The sequence below is a fragment of the Prionailurus bengalensis genome, chromosome C1, assembly GCF_016509475.1.
Source record: "Prionailurus bengalensis isolate Pbe53 chromosome C1, Fcat_Pben_1.1_paternal_pri, whole genome shotgun sequence".
Lineage (NCBI taxonomy): Eukaryota > Metazoa > Chordata > Mammalia > Carnivora > Felidae > Prionailurus > Prionailurus bengalensis.
In genome coordinates, this window is record NC_057345.1 from 97,590,147 (window position 1) to 97,607,606 (window position 17,460).

The 17,460-nt window shown below is 38.0% G+C and overlaps 2 protein-coding genes across 2 annotated transcripts in view; both read right to left on the minus strand.

Annotated features, from left to right (window-relative positions):
* Positions 1–13,405, minus strand: part of RSBN1 (round spermatid basic protein 1) — a 47,447-nt gene extending 34,042 nt beyond the window's left edge. The window contains exons 1-2 of the mRNA XM_043575879.1: positions 12,676–13,405; positions 1,265–1,938 (exon numbers count right to left, since the gene is read on the minus strand). Coding sequence (XP_043431814.1) covers positions 1,265–1,938; positions 12,676–13,381 — 1,380 coding nt within the window. The 5' untranslated portion in view covers positions 13,382–13,405. The remainder of the gene's footprint in view (positions 1–1,264; positions 1,939–12,675) is intronic.
* Positions 13,406–15,037: 1,632 nt separating this feature from the next.
* PTPN22 (protein tyrosine phosphatase non-receptor type 22) overlaps positions 15,038–17,460 on the minus strand; it is a 60,000-nt gene continuing 57,577 nt past the window's right edge. The window contains exon 21 of the mRNA XM_043575880.1: positions 15,038–15,705. Coding sequence (XP_043431815.1) covers positions 15,641–15,705 — 65 coding nt within the window. The 3' untranslated portion in view covers positions 15,038–15,640. The remainder of the gene's footprint in view (positions 15,706–17,460) is intronic.

Genomic DNA, 17,460 nt, shown 5'->3' on the forward strand with positions numbered 1-17,460 from the left:
AAACTCCTTAAAAAAAAAAAAAAAAAGTAAAAGTAAAAAGAAAATCTACTACAAAAGTCAGCACTTCGGTACCTGATTGTGGTAACAAGGCCAAAATCCAAGACGAAGCCCTTTATTGCACATCGTGTTCCAACATCTTGGGCAGCCCCATCTTGCGACCTCTCCAGATTGGCTGCTCCTGCTCTCTCTACTGCAGAGAGAACTTCAATTAGAGAAATTCTGAAGCTCATGAATCTAAACTGGATACTCCCCTCACTGGAGGCAAGGATGGGAAGAATCATTAAAAAGATTCAAGTTAGAGGAGGTTTCAAATAAATCCAAGTGGCTTGAAACCACTCTAATGCAGGCAGGCAGCTGAGAGTCTTATTATGCAACAGTCTATTTACCTAAAAAAAAAGTCTTAAGGAAAAGAATGGCCGCAAATTATTAGATAACCTGAGAAAACAGGTTATATAATCATAAATCTCTAAAAAGCCAAATATTCTCCACTAAACTTGCATAGAATTTACATCTATGATACGAACTTATAGCTGACCATTCATATTCACAATTCTTATGAGAAAAGGAAGTTAAGAAAATAACTAGGACATGTTATTTACTTCTTTCTATACCCTAAAATAACTTCATTCAAAAAAATGTTCAGTTAAAAACCACTGTTAGGAAGGAGAGATTTCCCTGCTGACTTAAGCCTAGCTGCCCAAGCAAGGCTTTAGAAAATGTCTTCACCTACAACAGTGCATAGGCAGAAGGAGCAGAGGCTATGGCGGTCTTCCTAGTGACACTTCCAAGTCATATAAATGGGATATGTTTCTGGGATAGACTGCCAACAAGTTACTGAAAGAAGAGAAACAAAAACAGCAAAAACCTGGCAAATAAATAGGTCAATGCCCTCATGTGTTGTATCATGCCGTAAGCCAGTCTTAACTAAAGTTACCTAGATGCTACCAGCTCTAAATCACATCCTCCACGCTAACATTACCTGGTTTGTGAAAGACTGGATTCACAAATTCAAGCTGGTTTTCCATAAAGACTCGTAATTATGTACAACATATATAAAGCATTTCTTAGACCCAGTAACAAGCCACATCCCCAAGAACTTCAGCAATTAAGACTTTTCGATGAAAGCAATAAACTAACAATGTGAATCCCCTTTACCACCGTGAATTTTTATCAAGTGTGCTGGTATGTGCAAACAAAACAGAATGAGGTTAATACTGTCAAGATACTGTATTTACTAAATAATTTAACAGCGATTTTATCTTACCTGAGTGTGAAAATTTGAAATGGTGGTTGTTTCGATATCTTTCTTGCCCAGAATCTCCATTTTCACAGGAGTGTTGGGGAAATTAAAAGCAAAGTAGTCCAGGAAGTCTGGGAGATAAGCAGCCGCTCCATGCACTATTGCTAAAGCATAGTAAGCAGCATTTTTCTCATTTTCACTGAATGTCAAAGCAAGAAACTCCTCAGAAAATCTCTCCATCTCCATTGGAGACAAAAATGAGAGTTCATCCATGTAAGCATGAAGGACAAGTGCACCACCATTGGACTGGTGTTCCTCATGAATAAAGTTGCTAAATTTAGTACCTGTTTTTAAGAAATTTCTACGAATAGAATGTTCCTGGTGAGTCATAAAAGGTGTTTGTACTCCCTGGGGTACCCGATATTCTTGCATGCCCAAATTTAATCGGCACAGCTGTTCATCTTTCAGATACCTGAAGGACTCCTTATTTACTCCTGAAGTGCTATTTATTTGTCCTTGGGTGAGGATTTCCTTACTGATGCGGGTCAGGCCAGCACAGACGGTTTGTACTTCCTTATTGTACATTTTAAGGCGTCTTCCTCGCATATCTTCTCGGTGTTTCTTTTTCTTTTTCTTCTTTATTTTCTTCAAGACAAAATCATCAGCTCTCTGGGTTTTACCATTTTCATCTGGTGTTTCTGGCCACAATAATTAAAAAGAAGTTAGTTGCTAGGCCTAGTGTTAACATACAAACTTCTTAAGGTACTTGATCTCAAATTAAATGGCCTATTCTGTTTCTCTGAATTTGCCACGTTTGTAAAATGAATGAGACAAAGATCTTAAAACACAATTATATTCTGGGTTGAAAACTATGCTAAAAAGTAGATAATGGGAATGTAAGCATATAATTTGACTTGCAATCAAAAGTAAAGGAAATATCCAAGTAATTTCACATATGCCATACTATATGGAATATCCGTTCAGTAACCACTGTAAAATCTAAACTGAAGCCTGTCATATTTTGCCATGACACATACAGGCAAATCAAACAAAGGCAAATTAAGCTGTAAGACACCATTCTGCCTACCAAACTGGCATAAACTTTTCTTTTTTCAGCATTTTCATATACTGTTGCTGGAAGGATAAACCAGTACAAATTTCACGAAGGGCAATTTGGCACCCACCAAAATGGGTACATACACCAAAAGCCTTGAAAATGTTTTAATTCTCAGACCCAGAAATTCCACTCCCAAGGAAAAATTACCTGAGAAAATAACTGAAGATACACAAAAATATCCACGGCAGTTATTTAGGGACTCCCCTAAATATCTATTCTAAGTACTAGGATATTGATTAAACTCTGGTAATTACATACTGACAAAATACTACCCACCCATTGTAAGTTATATTATAGATGAAATAACTGATGGATTACAAGGTTATAAAATGCTTACACTGCCAATCTTCCAGGAAGCATTCTCTAACAAATTCATCTCTACCCAATCTGGACAGCTACTCCTACCAAGTGCTTCGTTAGTGCTGTACTTCCCTATCACAGCTCTTAACCGCATTCTGTGTTATCACATATCTAATCTTCTACCTCTCCTCTAGACTATAAACAATCTAAGAAATATAGATCTTACCTTTCTTTCCAGAGCATCTAACATGTGTATAATCTGACTCCATGTTTATAGTAAACATACATTAAGTACCCACTAAGTGCCAGGGACATTTCTGGGCACTGGGGATATGGTGCTAAGACAGACACAATCTAATCTCCACTCTCTTCAACTTTACAATCTAGTTTGACAAGAAAAACAAAGTATCAGTAAGCTACTCTAGATGCAGAGGAAACTTCTCTTTGGGAGGTGACATTTAGGGTGAGTCCTAAAGTAATAAAACAAGCCAGGCATGTTTTCTAGGGGAAAATACACCAGGGAGAGGCAAAGGACCTAAAGACAGGAAAAAATCTGTATGTTTTGCACATATACAACACAGAAGAATATCTGAAGAAATACATACCAAAGTGTTAATGGTAGTTATCTAGACTGGAAGAATTATAAATATCTGTCTTTTTTGCTTATCTGTATTTTCTAATTTCCTACTATAAACATATATTACTTTTAAAACTAAAAATTCATCTTTAATTTTTAAGGGATCATCATGGATTGACAAAGCCAAAATAAAATAGCATCGCTCATTTACTAGACGTTAAAGATATCTAGCAAGAAATCTTTAGGATTAAATAGTCCTGACCAACCTTTCAAGCTCGATGTGGTATTTACTATAGAATTTGTCCACCCAACAACAATATTTCTGACACAATTCAAGTAATTCAGTGTTAAGACAGATACTCCAATTAATCCTATCGCTACACCTGGGAAGAAAAAGTTCAACAAAATTTACAGTAAATAATTTATTTGGTATAATATGCAAATATGATAGTTGCAGTACTCTATACAAAATTATTCCAAATCGCCAACTATTACAAGTTATAAAAACTTCTAAAGAAAATATAAGTCAAAAACTTTAGTGTATAGATACCAAATGACTTGCATTCTGTTTAATATCTGTTTTTAAACAAAAAGAAAATCCTTCATTTGCAAACATCACTTGTAATGAAACTGAGATCATACACCAAAATTATACATGTAATCGGATTGCTTAAATTGCCAAGAGAAAAAGCAGTCCATCTTTTACTCTATATACAACTAAATATTTGACAATTTGTTAAAACACTTAGTCATTTCTATTTCTTACAAATAAAATTAATCTAAACACTTTTCCTGCATTAAAAATTGGTAATTTAGGCAATTCTCCCAAGCAACTAAATGTTAATGCCATTAAATATATAGGTTAGACCAATTTTCAAAGAGTCCTCTAATTACCCTCTGCTAAATGTTTTAGCAGTTTCATGGGGGAAAAAAAGAAAAGAAAAGAAAAGAAAAGAAAAGAAAAGAAAAGAAAAGAAAAGAAAAGAAAAGAAAAGAAAAGAAAATATCTTTGAATAGATCCTATTATTTTAAGCTTCAGAGGAGGTATTTGGTATGCAGGAAATGAATTGTGACCTAGATCTGCCACTGAAATTAACACCAAGAAGGTGCTGCCTTGATTGTAACACATTTTCTATATTACTATCAGCTTACCAATGGTATTTCTAACATGGCCAAGTCTCTGTGGGTTTTATTCCAAACACATTTCAACATGGCCCATCAAAAAAACCACTGTACAGGGAAATGAAAAGGACCTTAAATTGATCGTAATCTCATATTTCAACATAATATAAGTTTAAATATAAAATAAATTTCAATCCTTCTCCTCGCTAATCCTGTTTTTCAAAGTTTTATTCTTAATCTAAGGCTGCATATAGAGAGCTCACCTTTGCTTATGGAGAAATGGAAGCCTACTTGTGTCATACTAGGTAATGAATTTCAATGAATAAACAAAATTTACTTTTGAATAATTGTGATGACAACTAATTGAAAATGACATACATATACAAACTTGTTAAAGGTTATTACAGTAAGATAGCCCTTGCTGCACTGTAAGAATGTCACGGTTGTCCTGCCTTGAAATAAAAACATTAAAATTCAATGTCTTTGCAATATAAATGTATCAAATCAATATGCTGTACACCTTACACAATGTTACATGTCAGTTATATCTCAATTTTAAAAAGTACCAATGTCTAAAGTTTTCACAATCTTTCCATTCCTGAGTTGATTGCTTTAGCTTTCCAACAGAGAACATATTCAGGAAATAACATTTTGAGTATTCCCCTCTAGTGCAAAAGCTCAAATTTATCAACAGTTCTTTTACAGAAAAAGAGCCAAGCTACTCTATTATCTGTGATTAAGGAAAGCTTTCATATATCAGACTATGAGAGTAAATATAAAGAGAAGCATGTAAGTCTACAAAGGAAGATACATTTATCTGAGAGACAAACTGCTGCCTTAAAAAATGTCATTATAACTATAACTAGATTAATACATGACACTATCAATAAAATCCTCATAGGTGCTAAAATTATCAACTATCAAATAGCCTCATTTAACATCACTATTGAAAAAGTTCATTAATGCAAAAATATTTAGCTTTCCAAATATTACAAAACTTAAACTACTATCACCTTGAATTATACCTAGAACTGAAAAAAATGTAATATCCTCAATTCTTAAAAATCATGGTGGATATACATTTTCAAAGCAAGTACAATTTTTTAGATTTTATTACTCATAATAAAAAAAAAAAGGCTAAAGTTTTCTGTCTTATTAGGGGTCCTTCCCATTTCATATAAAAACCTGACTAAAAAGATCATTGTATGTTTATAACACTGCCTTACTTTACCACCACCACCCCCATCCCTTTACATTATGCTGCTTAAGAGTGGCTGGCTGGATTTGAATCCCTGCCCCTAGACCTTCCGCTCAAAATATTACCTTTCGCAACTTCATTTCTTTGCACCTTGTTCCTCATTGGTAAAATGGGGGAAGGTAACAGTACCTCCTCATAAAATCAGTGTGCACAGTAAATGAAACAAAGTACATAAAGTACTTAGAATAGTCCTGGAACATAACAAATACTCAATACATGTTAACTATTATTACCCCCAAAATAGCTGAACGACAGAGGCAGTACACAGTGCTAGAAGAGCAGGTGCTTTACAGTTAGAGACCTAGCTTAATGTCCCAGCCCTAGTGCTTCCTGCTTAAGGGCTCTGGACAAGCTCTTAAGTCTCTTTAAACTTCAATTTTCTCATCTTAAGATGTTAATTCTAGTATCTACCTCACAGAGCTATTGTAAGGATTAAAAAAGACAATAAATATAAGACCATCATCACACTACTGAAAACACAGTAAGTGTCACCATCATTATTATCATTTTCCCAATGATATTTGATAACATTCCTTGAAATAATTGGCAATTATCTCTGGGATATCAAAATTAGAGGTAGAAATTACCGACCTACAATACAATGTAGTGTATTCTAAGAGAACCCAATAAAAGGACAAAAACCTCTGAAAGAGGGAAGAAAATAATTATTCACCAAGGATCTATTAGGTATCATATATGCGATCTCATTTTAATCCTCACACAAAATCAGCGAAGTAGATATTAAGTCCATTTTATGGAGAAGAAAACAGCTTGATATAAGATGTTCTGTTATCGTAGGTCCCAGAACTAGTGGGTGACAACCAACATTCAAACGCTCATCTTGTCGGATTCCAAAACTCAAACTTTTCCCATACACTACTACACTACACTCTTCCTTTATGCCTTCTCAATCAACCCCTCTCTACAACACCTCCTGTGAGATGATCAACTAAAATTACCTGGTTACAATTAATGGAACTTGAGAAGGACAAGGACCTAAAAGAATCTCCAATAAAGGGAGCATTATGTCATTCAACAAATATTTTACTGAGTGCCCATTACATGATAATTCTGCATGATCACAAAGATGGCATTATTTATGTTATGCAAAAATGTCATGCCTTATAGACTTTCCCCATCCCCTCTCTAGGTGGGTGAGGAAGATATCAGTCCTTGAAGTTGTTGCTCTGATAAATGAGACTATCTATTTATTTCACTTCTCTGTATAATCAATCCCCAAATAATTCCTCACTCCTATCACCAAACAGAACTTGGATTTTAAATTCCTGCCAACAGCTTTCTGACATCACAGAAAATTTCAATTAGTTGTCTGACTTGGGGACACTCCCTGTGATAGAAATTGGGCAATTGGTCAAAGATGAAAAAAACGTGAGAAAGGAAGGCTGACTCACAAGTGAATACAAAAGAGCAATCCTGTCATTTAATGACACTAAAGAAAAGAGCCAGGGGGATGGACTCCCCCCTTGCCTTTTTTTTTTAACAAAATATTGAAATATTATTAAAATCATAAATTTACTAAGCAAGAATTTAAAATAATCTTTGAGCAAGTTTGTTCTATGTTTTATGAGCGATAAAAGAAGAAAAAAAATTCAGGTTTCAAAATACCAAGATAACTATCAGTTGAAACGAAACTTGAACCTGTTGTTTACAAGAAATAAAAAAACATTTTAATATCTCTTTATTAACTTAACAATCCAAATGGGCTTAGTGAAAAGCGAAGTGGACCACAAATCAAAAAAAAAAAAAAAAAAAAGGGTCCTAGGGGCACCTGGGAGGCTCAGTTAAGGGTCCACTCTTAATTTCAGCTCAGGTCATGGTCCCAGAGTTGTGGGATCGAGCCCAATAGGGCTCCGAGCTCAGCACGATGCCTGCTTGAGAATCTCTCTCTCCCTCCGCCCCTCTCTTCTGCTTGCATGCCCTCTAAAATAAAAAACTTAAACAAAAAGAAAACAAAAAAGGGGGTCCTAGATTCAGTTCTATCACTTACTAACTAGAAAATCTTAAGCATGTCACTTCACCTCTTCAAATCTCACTTTAGTTCCCATCTTAGAGACGAGAAATTGTTGTTTCAACTATTTATAAGCAGCTCCAAACATCTGGAATCTGAAATTTGTGATTAACTTATACATGAAGTTGGATTCAATACAGTTGGGCTGGTGTGAAGGAACGTCTTTCAGCTGAATGATCTATCTCTGAGATTGGCAAACTGTAGTGCAAAAACTACCACAGATGATACATTTGAACGAGTGGAGTAATGTCACAAAAAAGCTTTATTTCTGGACACTGAATTTAAATTTCTCATGATTTCCACATCAGGGATTTTCTTCAACCATTTTAAATGTAAAAACCAGGGGCATCTGGGTGACTCAGTCAGTTAAGCAAGCGACTCTTGATGTGGCTCAGATCACCATCTTCTGGTTCATGGGTTTGAGCCCCATGTCACACTCCATGCTGACAGCTCAGAGCCTGCTGAGGATTCTCTGTCTCCTTCTCTCTCTGCCCCTTTTGCGTGTGTGCTCGCTCTTGCACTCTCTCAAAATGAATAAACATTTAAAAAATAAATAAAAATAAAATGTAAAAACCATCTTTATTTGACAAGTCATACAAAAACAGGTAGTAGAACTGATATTTTAAAAATGTGTAAAAGCCATCCAATAGAAGAATAGTCTTCAACAAAGGTGCTGGAAAAAGTCAATATCCATAGGCAAAAAATATGAACCTGGACCTAAACACCTCACACCTTACACAAAACTAACTTAAATGAATCAGAGATGCACATTAAAAATTGCAATTGTAAGAGGAAAAAAAAATAGAAGCATATCTTTGAGACCTGAGTTTTGAGACCAAGACATGACACCAAAAGCATGATCCATAAAAGGGAAAAAAAAAAATCAGTAAATTAGACCTCACAAAATTTACTTTAGCTCTAACTACTAACCTCCCTGTTAAAGGAGGGAAAGACAAGCAACAAAAGTGGGAGGAAATATTTGCAAACCATATATCTGACAAAGGACTCATACCTGTAATATACAAAGAATTCTCAAAAAAATTCTGTAAAAAACAATTCAATTAGAAAATGAGCAAAAGACAAAAGACATCTTACTGATGAAGATATATGGCCAGCAAATGATGACAAAAAAAGATGTTAAATATCACTAGCCACTAGGGAAATGCAGCTTAAGTCCATGATGAAGTATTACTACACATCTATTAGAATAAATAAAAGAAAAATAGTAACAAAACCAGATACTGGCAAGGATGTGAACAAAGTGGAATTTTCATACGCTGCTGGTAGGAATGTAAAATTGTACAGATATTTTAGAAAATAGTTTGGTAATAGCTTAAAAAAAAAAAACAAAACTAAACATACATTTACCACATGACCTAGCAATTGCATTCCCCGAGAAATGAAAATTTACATCCACACAAAAACCTGAATGTGAACATTCACAGAAGCTTTATTCTAATACACAAACTGGAAACGATCAAAATGTCATTTTAGTAGGTGAATGGTTAAACTGTGGTATATCCATAACATAGAATACGACTGGGCAATGAAAAGGACTGAGCTATTGATACATAAAACTTGAATGGATCTGAAGAACACCATGCTAAGTGGGGGGGAAAAAAGCTTCAAAATATCACACACTGTATTATTCCCTTTATAACATTCTCAAAATGATGAAATTATTGAGAACAGACTGGTGGTTGCTAGGAGTTAGGGAAGGGAGAGAAACATAGGTGTCTAAGACTTTCAAGAGATTACCACAAGGGGGGGATCTTTGTGGTGATGGAATAGTTGTGGATCTTGATTGCAGTAGTGGTTAAACTAATCTACAGGTGATAAAATGGCACAATTATGCACACACCATTGCACCACTGTCAATTTCCTGGTGTTGATATTATACAATAGTTATGTAACACATAACCATTTGGAAAAACTAATGAAGGGTAAAAACTTCTCTGTACTATTTTTGCAATTTCTGGTGAATATATAATTACCTCAAAATAAAAAGTTAGGAGAGTTTCTGAAAATCTGAGAATAAGGGAGGGAAGACCTAGCTCTGTGAATAGCCAGGGTCTAGCCACTCTTCTTATTAATCTTAGACTTGTTTCAAGGACCAAGTATGATAAAAGGCAGTTTTAAAAGTGTCTAATATCAGCCAGATACTGTTTTAAGTACTTTCCACATATTGCCCCATTTAATCTACATAACCTTGTAAAAAGAAGTACTACAACCCCTTTGTACAGACAGGAAACTGAAAGAGGTTAAAGTAATTTGCCCAGGATCAAACAGTAAGTAATAGAGCCACAAGTTAAACTTAGATTGACTCCAGAGGCATGCCTCCTCCACACCACTGTAACAAATATAAAGATGTTCAGCCAAAAAAAAAGGTATCGATCAAAGTGTGTGCAAAAGCCTGGATTAAACAAGGGTAAATCAGGTTGTTTTCTGTAAGGTTCTCAGAACTTTTAAAATGCCAGTGTATATCTTGTATCTAGAAGGCTACAAGATATACTTTTTCCTACATTCCAGTGTATATGGCCACACAGCCCTTTCCCTGCAGAATATATAATCCAACAGTCCCTCATTCAAAAGCTAAAACGTTTAGGGGCGTCTGGGTGGCTCAGTCGGTTAAGCATCCCACTCTTGATTTCGGCTCAGGTCATGATCTTACCGTTTCTGAGTTCAAGCCCCAAGCCAGGCTCTGCCCAGACAGGGTGGAGCCTGCTTGGAATTCTCTCTCCCTCTCTCTCTCTCTCTCTCTCTCTCTTTCTCTCTCTATGCCCCTCCCTGTGCCCTTGCATGGCACTTTCTCTCAAAAATAAACATTTTTTTTAGAAAGTTAAAATGTTTAAACTAGACTTATTATGGTGATCCTTCTGCAATATATACAAATAGGGAATCGTGTTGTACACCTGAAACTAATATAACATTACATGCCTACTGTGTTTCAATTAACAAAAAAAGATAAGATGTTTAAATTACCCGATCCTAACCTTAACCCACCTCTTCACATATTGGCAAACTACAAATTACAAATGCTTCAAGCTACATTGTCCAATAAGTTAATCAGAATTAAATAAAATTTAAAATGAGATTCCTCAATCATACCAGCCACATAAAAGCCTTCAAAACTTGTTTCAAGAGCCGCATATGCCCAGTGGCTACCATACTGTACAGCAAGCACAAATACAGAACATTTCCATCACTAGAGAAAGTTCTGTCAGACAACACTGAGTTAAAGGTTTGTTTTTGTCTGTTTTTTAAAGAACACTGGGCCTGTGAGTCCTCAGAGAAGCGCCCTGTTGTTTATTATACATGTAATTACCACCATCCCTCCATAAAAAGGGGCTAGGTCAGAAACTTTTGATGGTGCTGGCTACTGTCATTCTGATTCCAAGGCAAAGGGAAGGAGTAAGCAAGGAAAGGGGAAAAGTAAATAGCATAAAAAAAGAAAGGAACAACATGCAGCTAGGGGAAGACGCTTGAACTGGGATTCAAGAGATCCGGGTTCTACTTCCTGTGGTGCCAATGATTCATTAAAAGAAAAAATTTTTAATGTTTGTACTTGGTACTAATTAACTGTAACTTAATTAGACAAGTCACCTCACTACTTTGGGCCACAGTTTCCTCTTCCACAATACAAATTTAAATTGGATGATCTCTAAGATTCCCTCCAAATCTGTGTGGTTAAAACACACACATAGAAGAAATGAGGTGAGAAATAAAAGAGAACAAGATCATCACATATTGGTGGTGGAAACTGGCACTCCTCTCAGCTTGGCACAAGTTTTATTCCTGATAATAACACCTGGATACCACCAAAGTTAGAAAGATTTAATTCAGTAAGTATTTTTTGAGCAATTATTTGCAAAACACTGCACTATTTGTACGTAGAACCACAAAAAACTGGAGTCAAGACCAAGTACGTGGAAGAAATCCAAGACTCAGAAAACTTTACATTGAAAGACTTGTTCATTAACATGTAATACCCCATCTGGCCCAATGCGACTATATAAGCATCTTAAAATCTTCTTGAGGAAATACAACTAACAAGCTATATGAAATCATATACAAACACACGGTATACTCAAACTTCATACCCCCTCCTTTCTGCGGAGAATACAAATAAATGTTCCATGTACTTGGGAACAGGAAGACACCAATATTAGTAAACCTAATTTCTCTAGCTTCCACATTTAATTAGGTAGTCCTACATTTCCTGGGTTCGGTATTCTTGACTTTAGTGTGGGCTCTTGGAATTAAATAAATTGTCAATTTTTTTGTGTACCAGAAAGAATAAATCGCAACGGGAATTCTTCCTTCTAACGATCCATTACAGCACGTTTCTCACTTTTCTCACTTTTCAGAGGCACGGTTGGTCCTATTTCCTAGGATCATAAAAGACAGAAAACCTTCCCCATCCCTCTATCGAGAAGTATTAACATAAAATTAAAAATTATTTCACCTCCGGATAAAAAAGAACCACTATAAACTACGTTTGATATTTTACCTTGCAGAAACTAAAGCAACCTGAGTCGAGGAACCTGTGTTAAGAATTCAAACTCATTAAAGCCCCACACCATACCCGTGAATATTTTGGAGCCGAGGAGAGTTTATATTAAAGATTTCCACAAAAGAAAACAAGAAGAAAGGATTTTAGCGACAAGCCTTTACTTTAGAAAAGCAGTTTTTAATACCCCAGCTACTAATCCCACGCCAAGGACCGCGCGGCGCGGAAACCCTGGCGAATTTGAAAACAAACGTTGGTAAAGGCTGGGGGTGAAGGGCGGGGGTGGGGAAGGGAGAGCCGGGTAAGGGGGTTAGTAACTGACAGCTCGGCCTCGAAACGAGAAGCCTCAAGTAGGTCAGGCTGTGTCAACGGTTTGAAATCCAGGGTCCACCCCAGTGGGCTTAAGGGAGTAGAGCAGCAGGAGGTAAGCAGGGGTTTGGCGTCTTTCAGTGCTAAAGGGGCGGGATATCGGACCTAAGGGAGACCTAGAACCCGAGCTCGGGGTAGTTCGCCTGCTCTCACCTCTCTTGGGGGCCTTGATCAGAGGCACCCCTCCAGTTCTCTCCCCGTTTTCCTGCTTGTCCTTGTGCTTGAGATCGCCCGGAACGCAGGAGCTGGGGTCACCATCGGAGCCGCGGTGGTGATGGTGCTTGTGCCGCTCCTTGTGGCCCTTATGCTTGGGCCCGGCCGCGCTCACCGTCAAAGGAGAGAAGGTGAAGAGGGCCGATGTGCCTGGGGCCGGGAGCGGGGCAGCGACAGCGGGCCCGGCGGGTGCCAGCGAAGGTGGCGGCGGAGGCGGCAGGAGCAGAGGCTCAACAGGGCCTGGGACGGTTGGGGCTGCATTCGTTGGCGGCAGCGGCCCGGGATGTTGGCGGCTGCGACGCCGCCGGTGAGGGGGAGCGAGAGGGGGGTCCTGGCTCGGCCGCCCCCGCTTCTCCTGAGAACCCCCACTGCTCGCTCGGCGCTGCCGCTTCACTCCCCGCGGCGAGACCCCAGCATGGGGTTTCTCCTTCCCTTCTTTGTCCGGCTCCTCCTGCGCCGCCACCGCCCGTACTACGCGCACCGCTCCGACCTGCGCAGCCATTTCACCCACAAACACACATTTAAATGGCCCGACCGCCCCCCCGTCCGCGTATCGCGCAAGCGCCGCCCGCGCACGGCCCGCTGGGCATTGGAGTCTCTTCCCCGCCCTCCACTTCTCGGCCGTTCTTCCTCCGGAGCTGAACATGCCGGAAGCGACAGTTCCCAGCGCTTCTCCGCAGGCCTCTCCGAGTGAGCTCTATTTTAAAGCACCCAGGGCCTCGCAGAGCCTCATGGGAGCGGTAGTTCCCCCGCGCTCCCGCCGCGTCCCTGGCTCTGGGAGTGGAGGAGCGGAAAGAGAGCGTGCGCCGAGTCACGCTTCGGGCTGCGACGCAACCGCCGCTGGGCGGAGAGTTGCCGCCAACCGCCTTAACGGCCGAGACAATGTTAGTGGCTTTCAAGTCTGTCTGCGCGTTCCCATTATCGTCTGTGTGTGCCCCCTTGGTCATTATACACGGAGTCGGTGGGCTCCATAGGTACTTATCAATTTCATATTCGTTCCTCTCAAAACCTTTGTGAGGAATCCCCGGCCTCTTATCCTTGGACAAGCGACGAAATGAAGAGGAAAGGGGAACTTGGTCATACGTAAAACGAGGGCGATTTGGGTTTAGAATCTAACCGGGCTGCAGTGAAGACATGTTTTAACCTCTTCGTGGGCATTGCCATGGTTACAGGTACCCGCGTAACAAGGCAGGTGCGAGAACTGCCCGGGAGCCTGGTGAGCGCCGCCGCACCTCGCCTTAGAGCCACATCTCCTCTAATGCCTGGAAAGTAGAGGCCGTCATTTATTTTGAATCCGTCCCTAGGTAGAAAACCCATGTTTTTAAACTTCTTGAAGATTTTTTTTTTCATGTCCCACGTATAAGGTTGCATAAATTTGAGAAATGTGTCTACCGCAGACCTGTCCAAAAATCGTCACTGTGCACCAATGTTGCTGCCCAGAAATTCATCCACAACTTCATCGGCGCTTTAGATTTTCCCTAAGATTCTCTTCCTATATTTGGTCCTTGATAAAGATATTTGGAAATAATTGATTACAATGAAGTACTCAGAAATGCCAGTAGTGCCTGGAGGATTCAGCTAAATGAACACTGCAGTAAAGTTAGCTTAAAGACAAAACAGTTTATTGTGCACCTATTGCGTGCAATGTACTTCAATAGACAGTTAACATTTCATCAATTTGCGCTATCATCTGGCTTTGTAATGAAAGACATTAAAGAACAAATGCTGTTTGAGTATTTTAGGTTCTGAAAGTTAAACTTTTCTAAGTTTCAAAAAAAAAGTTCAATCATGAGGGGAACTCGGGAATCTTTACATAAAATTAGATTTGAAAAATCAGATTTTCTTAAAATATTTTGTAGAAGAATTTTTAGGGGCCCTGGATAGCTCAATTGGTTAAGCGTGGGACCCTTGATTTCCTCTCAGGTCCTGATCTCAGTGTTGTGAGACAGAGCCCGGTGACAGCAGGAGCCTACTTAAATATTCTCTCCCTCTCTCTCCCTCTCTCTCTCTCTCTCTCTCTCTCTCTCTCTCCCTCCCTCCCACCCTCTCCCTCTCCGTCTTTCTCCCTGCCCCTCCCTCACCTTCCCCCCCCCCAATAAAATTTTTTAAACTAGTAGTACCTCTGATTGGTTGGATGTAAGTTGCACATGTTTATACAGGACCTTTGAAATGAAGAAAATGCTACCGAAAGATAACGATTTTGTTGATTATTCTTCTAGATTTGGTAATTGAAGAACTTTGGTTAAAATTTACCAGAGATGTAGTTGAACATCCTGTTAGTTGGTATATCCAAATACAAAAATGATTTTCATTCTTTTATTTTCATTATTGAAATATATTATGAAATTATTTTCATTATTATTTATTCTCTTAATTATAACGTTTCCTTTTCTTACTACTCTGGTTTTCCACCTTTGGGAAGATGTGCAAGGTATACTCCATTTAGGGAAAAATAACTCCCAGGGAATAGTCATTGTCACAAGCAGTCATTTTGTATCATTTTGTGCCACAACCACAAATCAGATTTGTGAAACACTTGCTATTGTAAAATCTGGCAATGTAGACATTCAGTTGAGATCCAATTCTTACAAATATTTTGAAGTTTCTACTTAAGTAGAATAAAAATAACTCCCAAAATGAAAAATAAGTCCATTCTAAAACTTTCTCATCCAGCATTCTCTACATAATCCCAAGTGACAAACTTATTTCCAGTTTCCAACCCAATGCAAATGAGATGAAAATGTAAAACTTCTGGCACTTCTTTGAATATGGCTTTTCTAATATTGCTATTAAACATTACAGTGTCTTCATTGTTGAAATTATAAATATGGAACACTTATTTTAGCTAGCAGTATTCCAGTAGTTTTATTTCTAGATGCACTTGCAGCTATATTCCAAAGTTGTGTTAAATATTCCAAGTCGCTGGTGGTTTCCTTGGTCCTTTGGGTTTTGAAAAACGATTTGCAAACCCTGGGAACAAAAATAAAATGGAAAAGTCTTTTAGTATATAGAAATGAATACTTAGATTTTAGAGCATGTTATAATGTATGCAAGTACATGGATTTTTTTTCAAAACGTTAGGCAGCATCTTTGATCAATTAATAATAGATTATAAAGGCACAGTAATTAAGTTAGTGCATAAATGATAACAATACTAATAACATTTTAAATTTGTACAACACTTATAAATTTACTAATGGTAATAATTAGATGAAGAACCCTGGTTATAACAATCTTTAGTAACTCAGCATATACAGTTGACCCTTGAACATTTTCTTTAGCTTACTGTAAGAATACAGCATATGATATCTAGATAGATAGATAGATATAAGATAAGCATAAGACTTCAGGTCAACAGTAGGCTATTAGTTGTTAAGTTTTGGGAAATTTTAACTTTTGCAGATTTTCAACTACATGGGGGTCAGGGGGGCATACCTATTCCCCAAATTGTTCAAGGATCGATTGTAATATCCTTTTCTTCCAAGTTTCTTTTTAATGTGTGTTTATTTTTGAGAGAGAGAGAGAGAGAGGGCGGAGGAGGGGCAGAGAGGGTGACAGACGATCCAAAGTGGGCTCCACGCTGACAGCAGAGAACCCCATGCGGGGCTTAAACCCACAAACCATGAGATCATGACCTGAGCCGAAGTCAGATACTTAACCGACTGAGCCACCAGGCTCCCTTTTTTTCCCCCAGTTTTACTGACATATTATTGACATGTAACATGTTAAATTTAAGGTATACAACATGATAATTTGGTACATGTATATATTATGAAATGATTAGCACATTAAGGCTGGGTAAGACCTCCATCTCATATAAGTACCATTTTTTGTGGTGATTACATTTATGATTTACTCTTAACTTTCAAGTATAGAATATAGTACTGTTAAATATATAATTACCATGCTGTATGTTAGACCCCCAGAACTTACTCATCTTACAGCTGGAAGTTTGTACCTTTTGGCCAACATCTCTTCATTTCCCCCAGCCCCTGGCAACCACCATTCTACTGTATATTTCTGTGAGTTTAGCTTTTTTAGATTCCACATATAAGTGATACATACAGTATTTGTCTTTCTCTGACTTATCTCATTTCGTGTAATACCCCCAAGTTTCATTCATGTTGTCTCAAACAGTAGGATTTCCTTCTTTTTTATGGCTGAATAATATGCATATATATATATATATATATATGAAATGTATATATAACATATGTTCCTTATCCATTCATCTGTCAAGTGGAAACTTAGGTTGTTTCCATGTCTTGTGTATTGTAAATAATGGTGCAATGAACATGAGGTGCAGATACCTCTTCTGAGGTAAGGATCTCACTTGTTTTAGATAGATACCCAGAAGTAGGATTACCAGATCATGTAATAGATCTATTTTCAATGTTTTGAGGAACTTCCATACTGTTTTCCGTAATGGCTACGCCAGTTCACATCCATACAACAATGTATGGGATTCTCCTTTCTCCACAGCCTAGCAAACATTTGTCTGTTGTCTCTTTGACAATGGCCATTCTGACACATGTGAAGTGATATCTCACTATGGTTTTGCTCTGCATTTCCCTGATGATCCATGATATCTAGCATCTTTGCACACACCTGTTGGCCATTCATCTGTCTTTTTCCAGAAGTATGTCTTTTCAAGTCATTTGCCCATTTTTGAATTGTTTAGTTTTTTTAAGTAATATCCTATGTCTACATCTTTTCACCTACCAC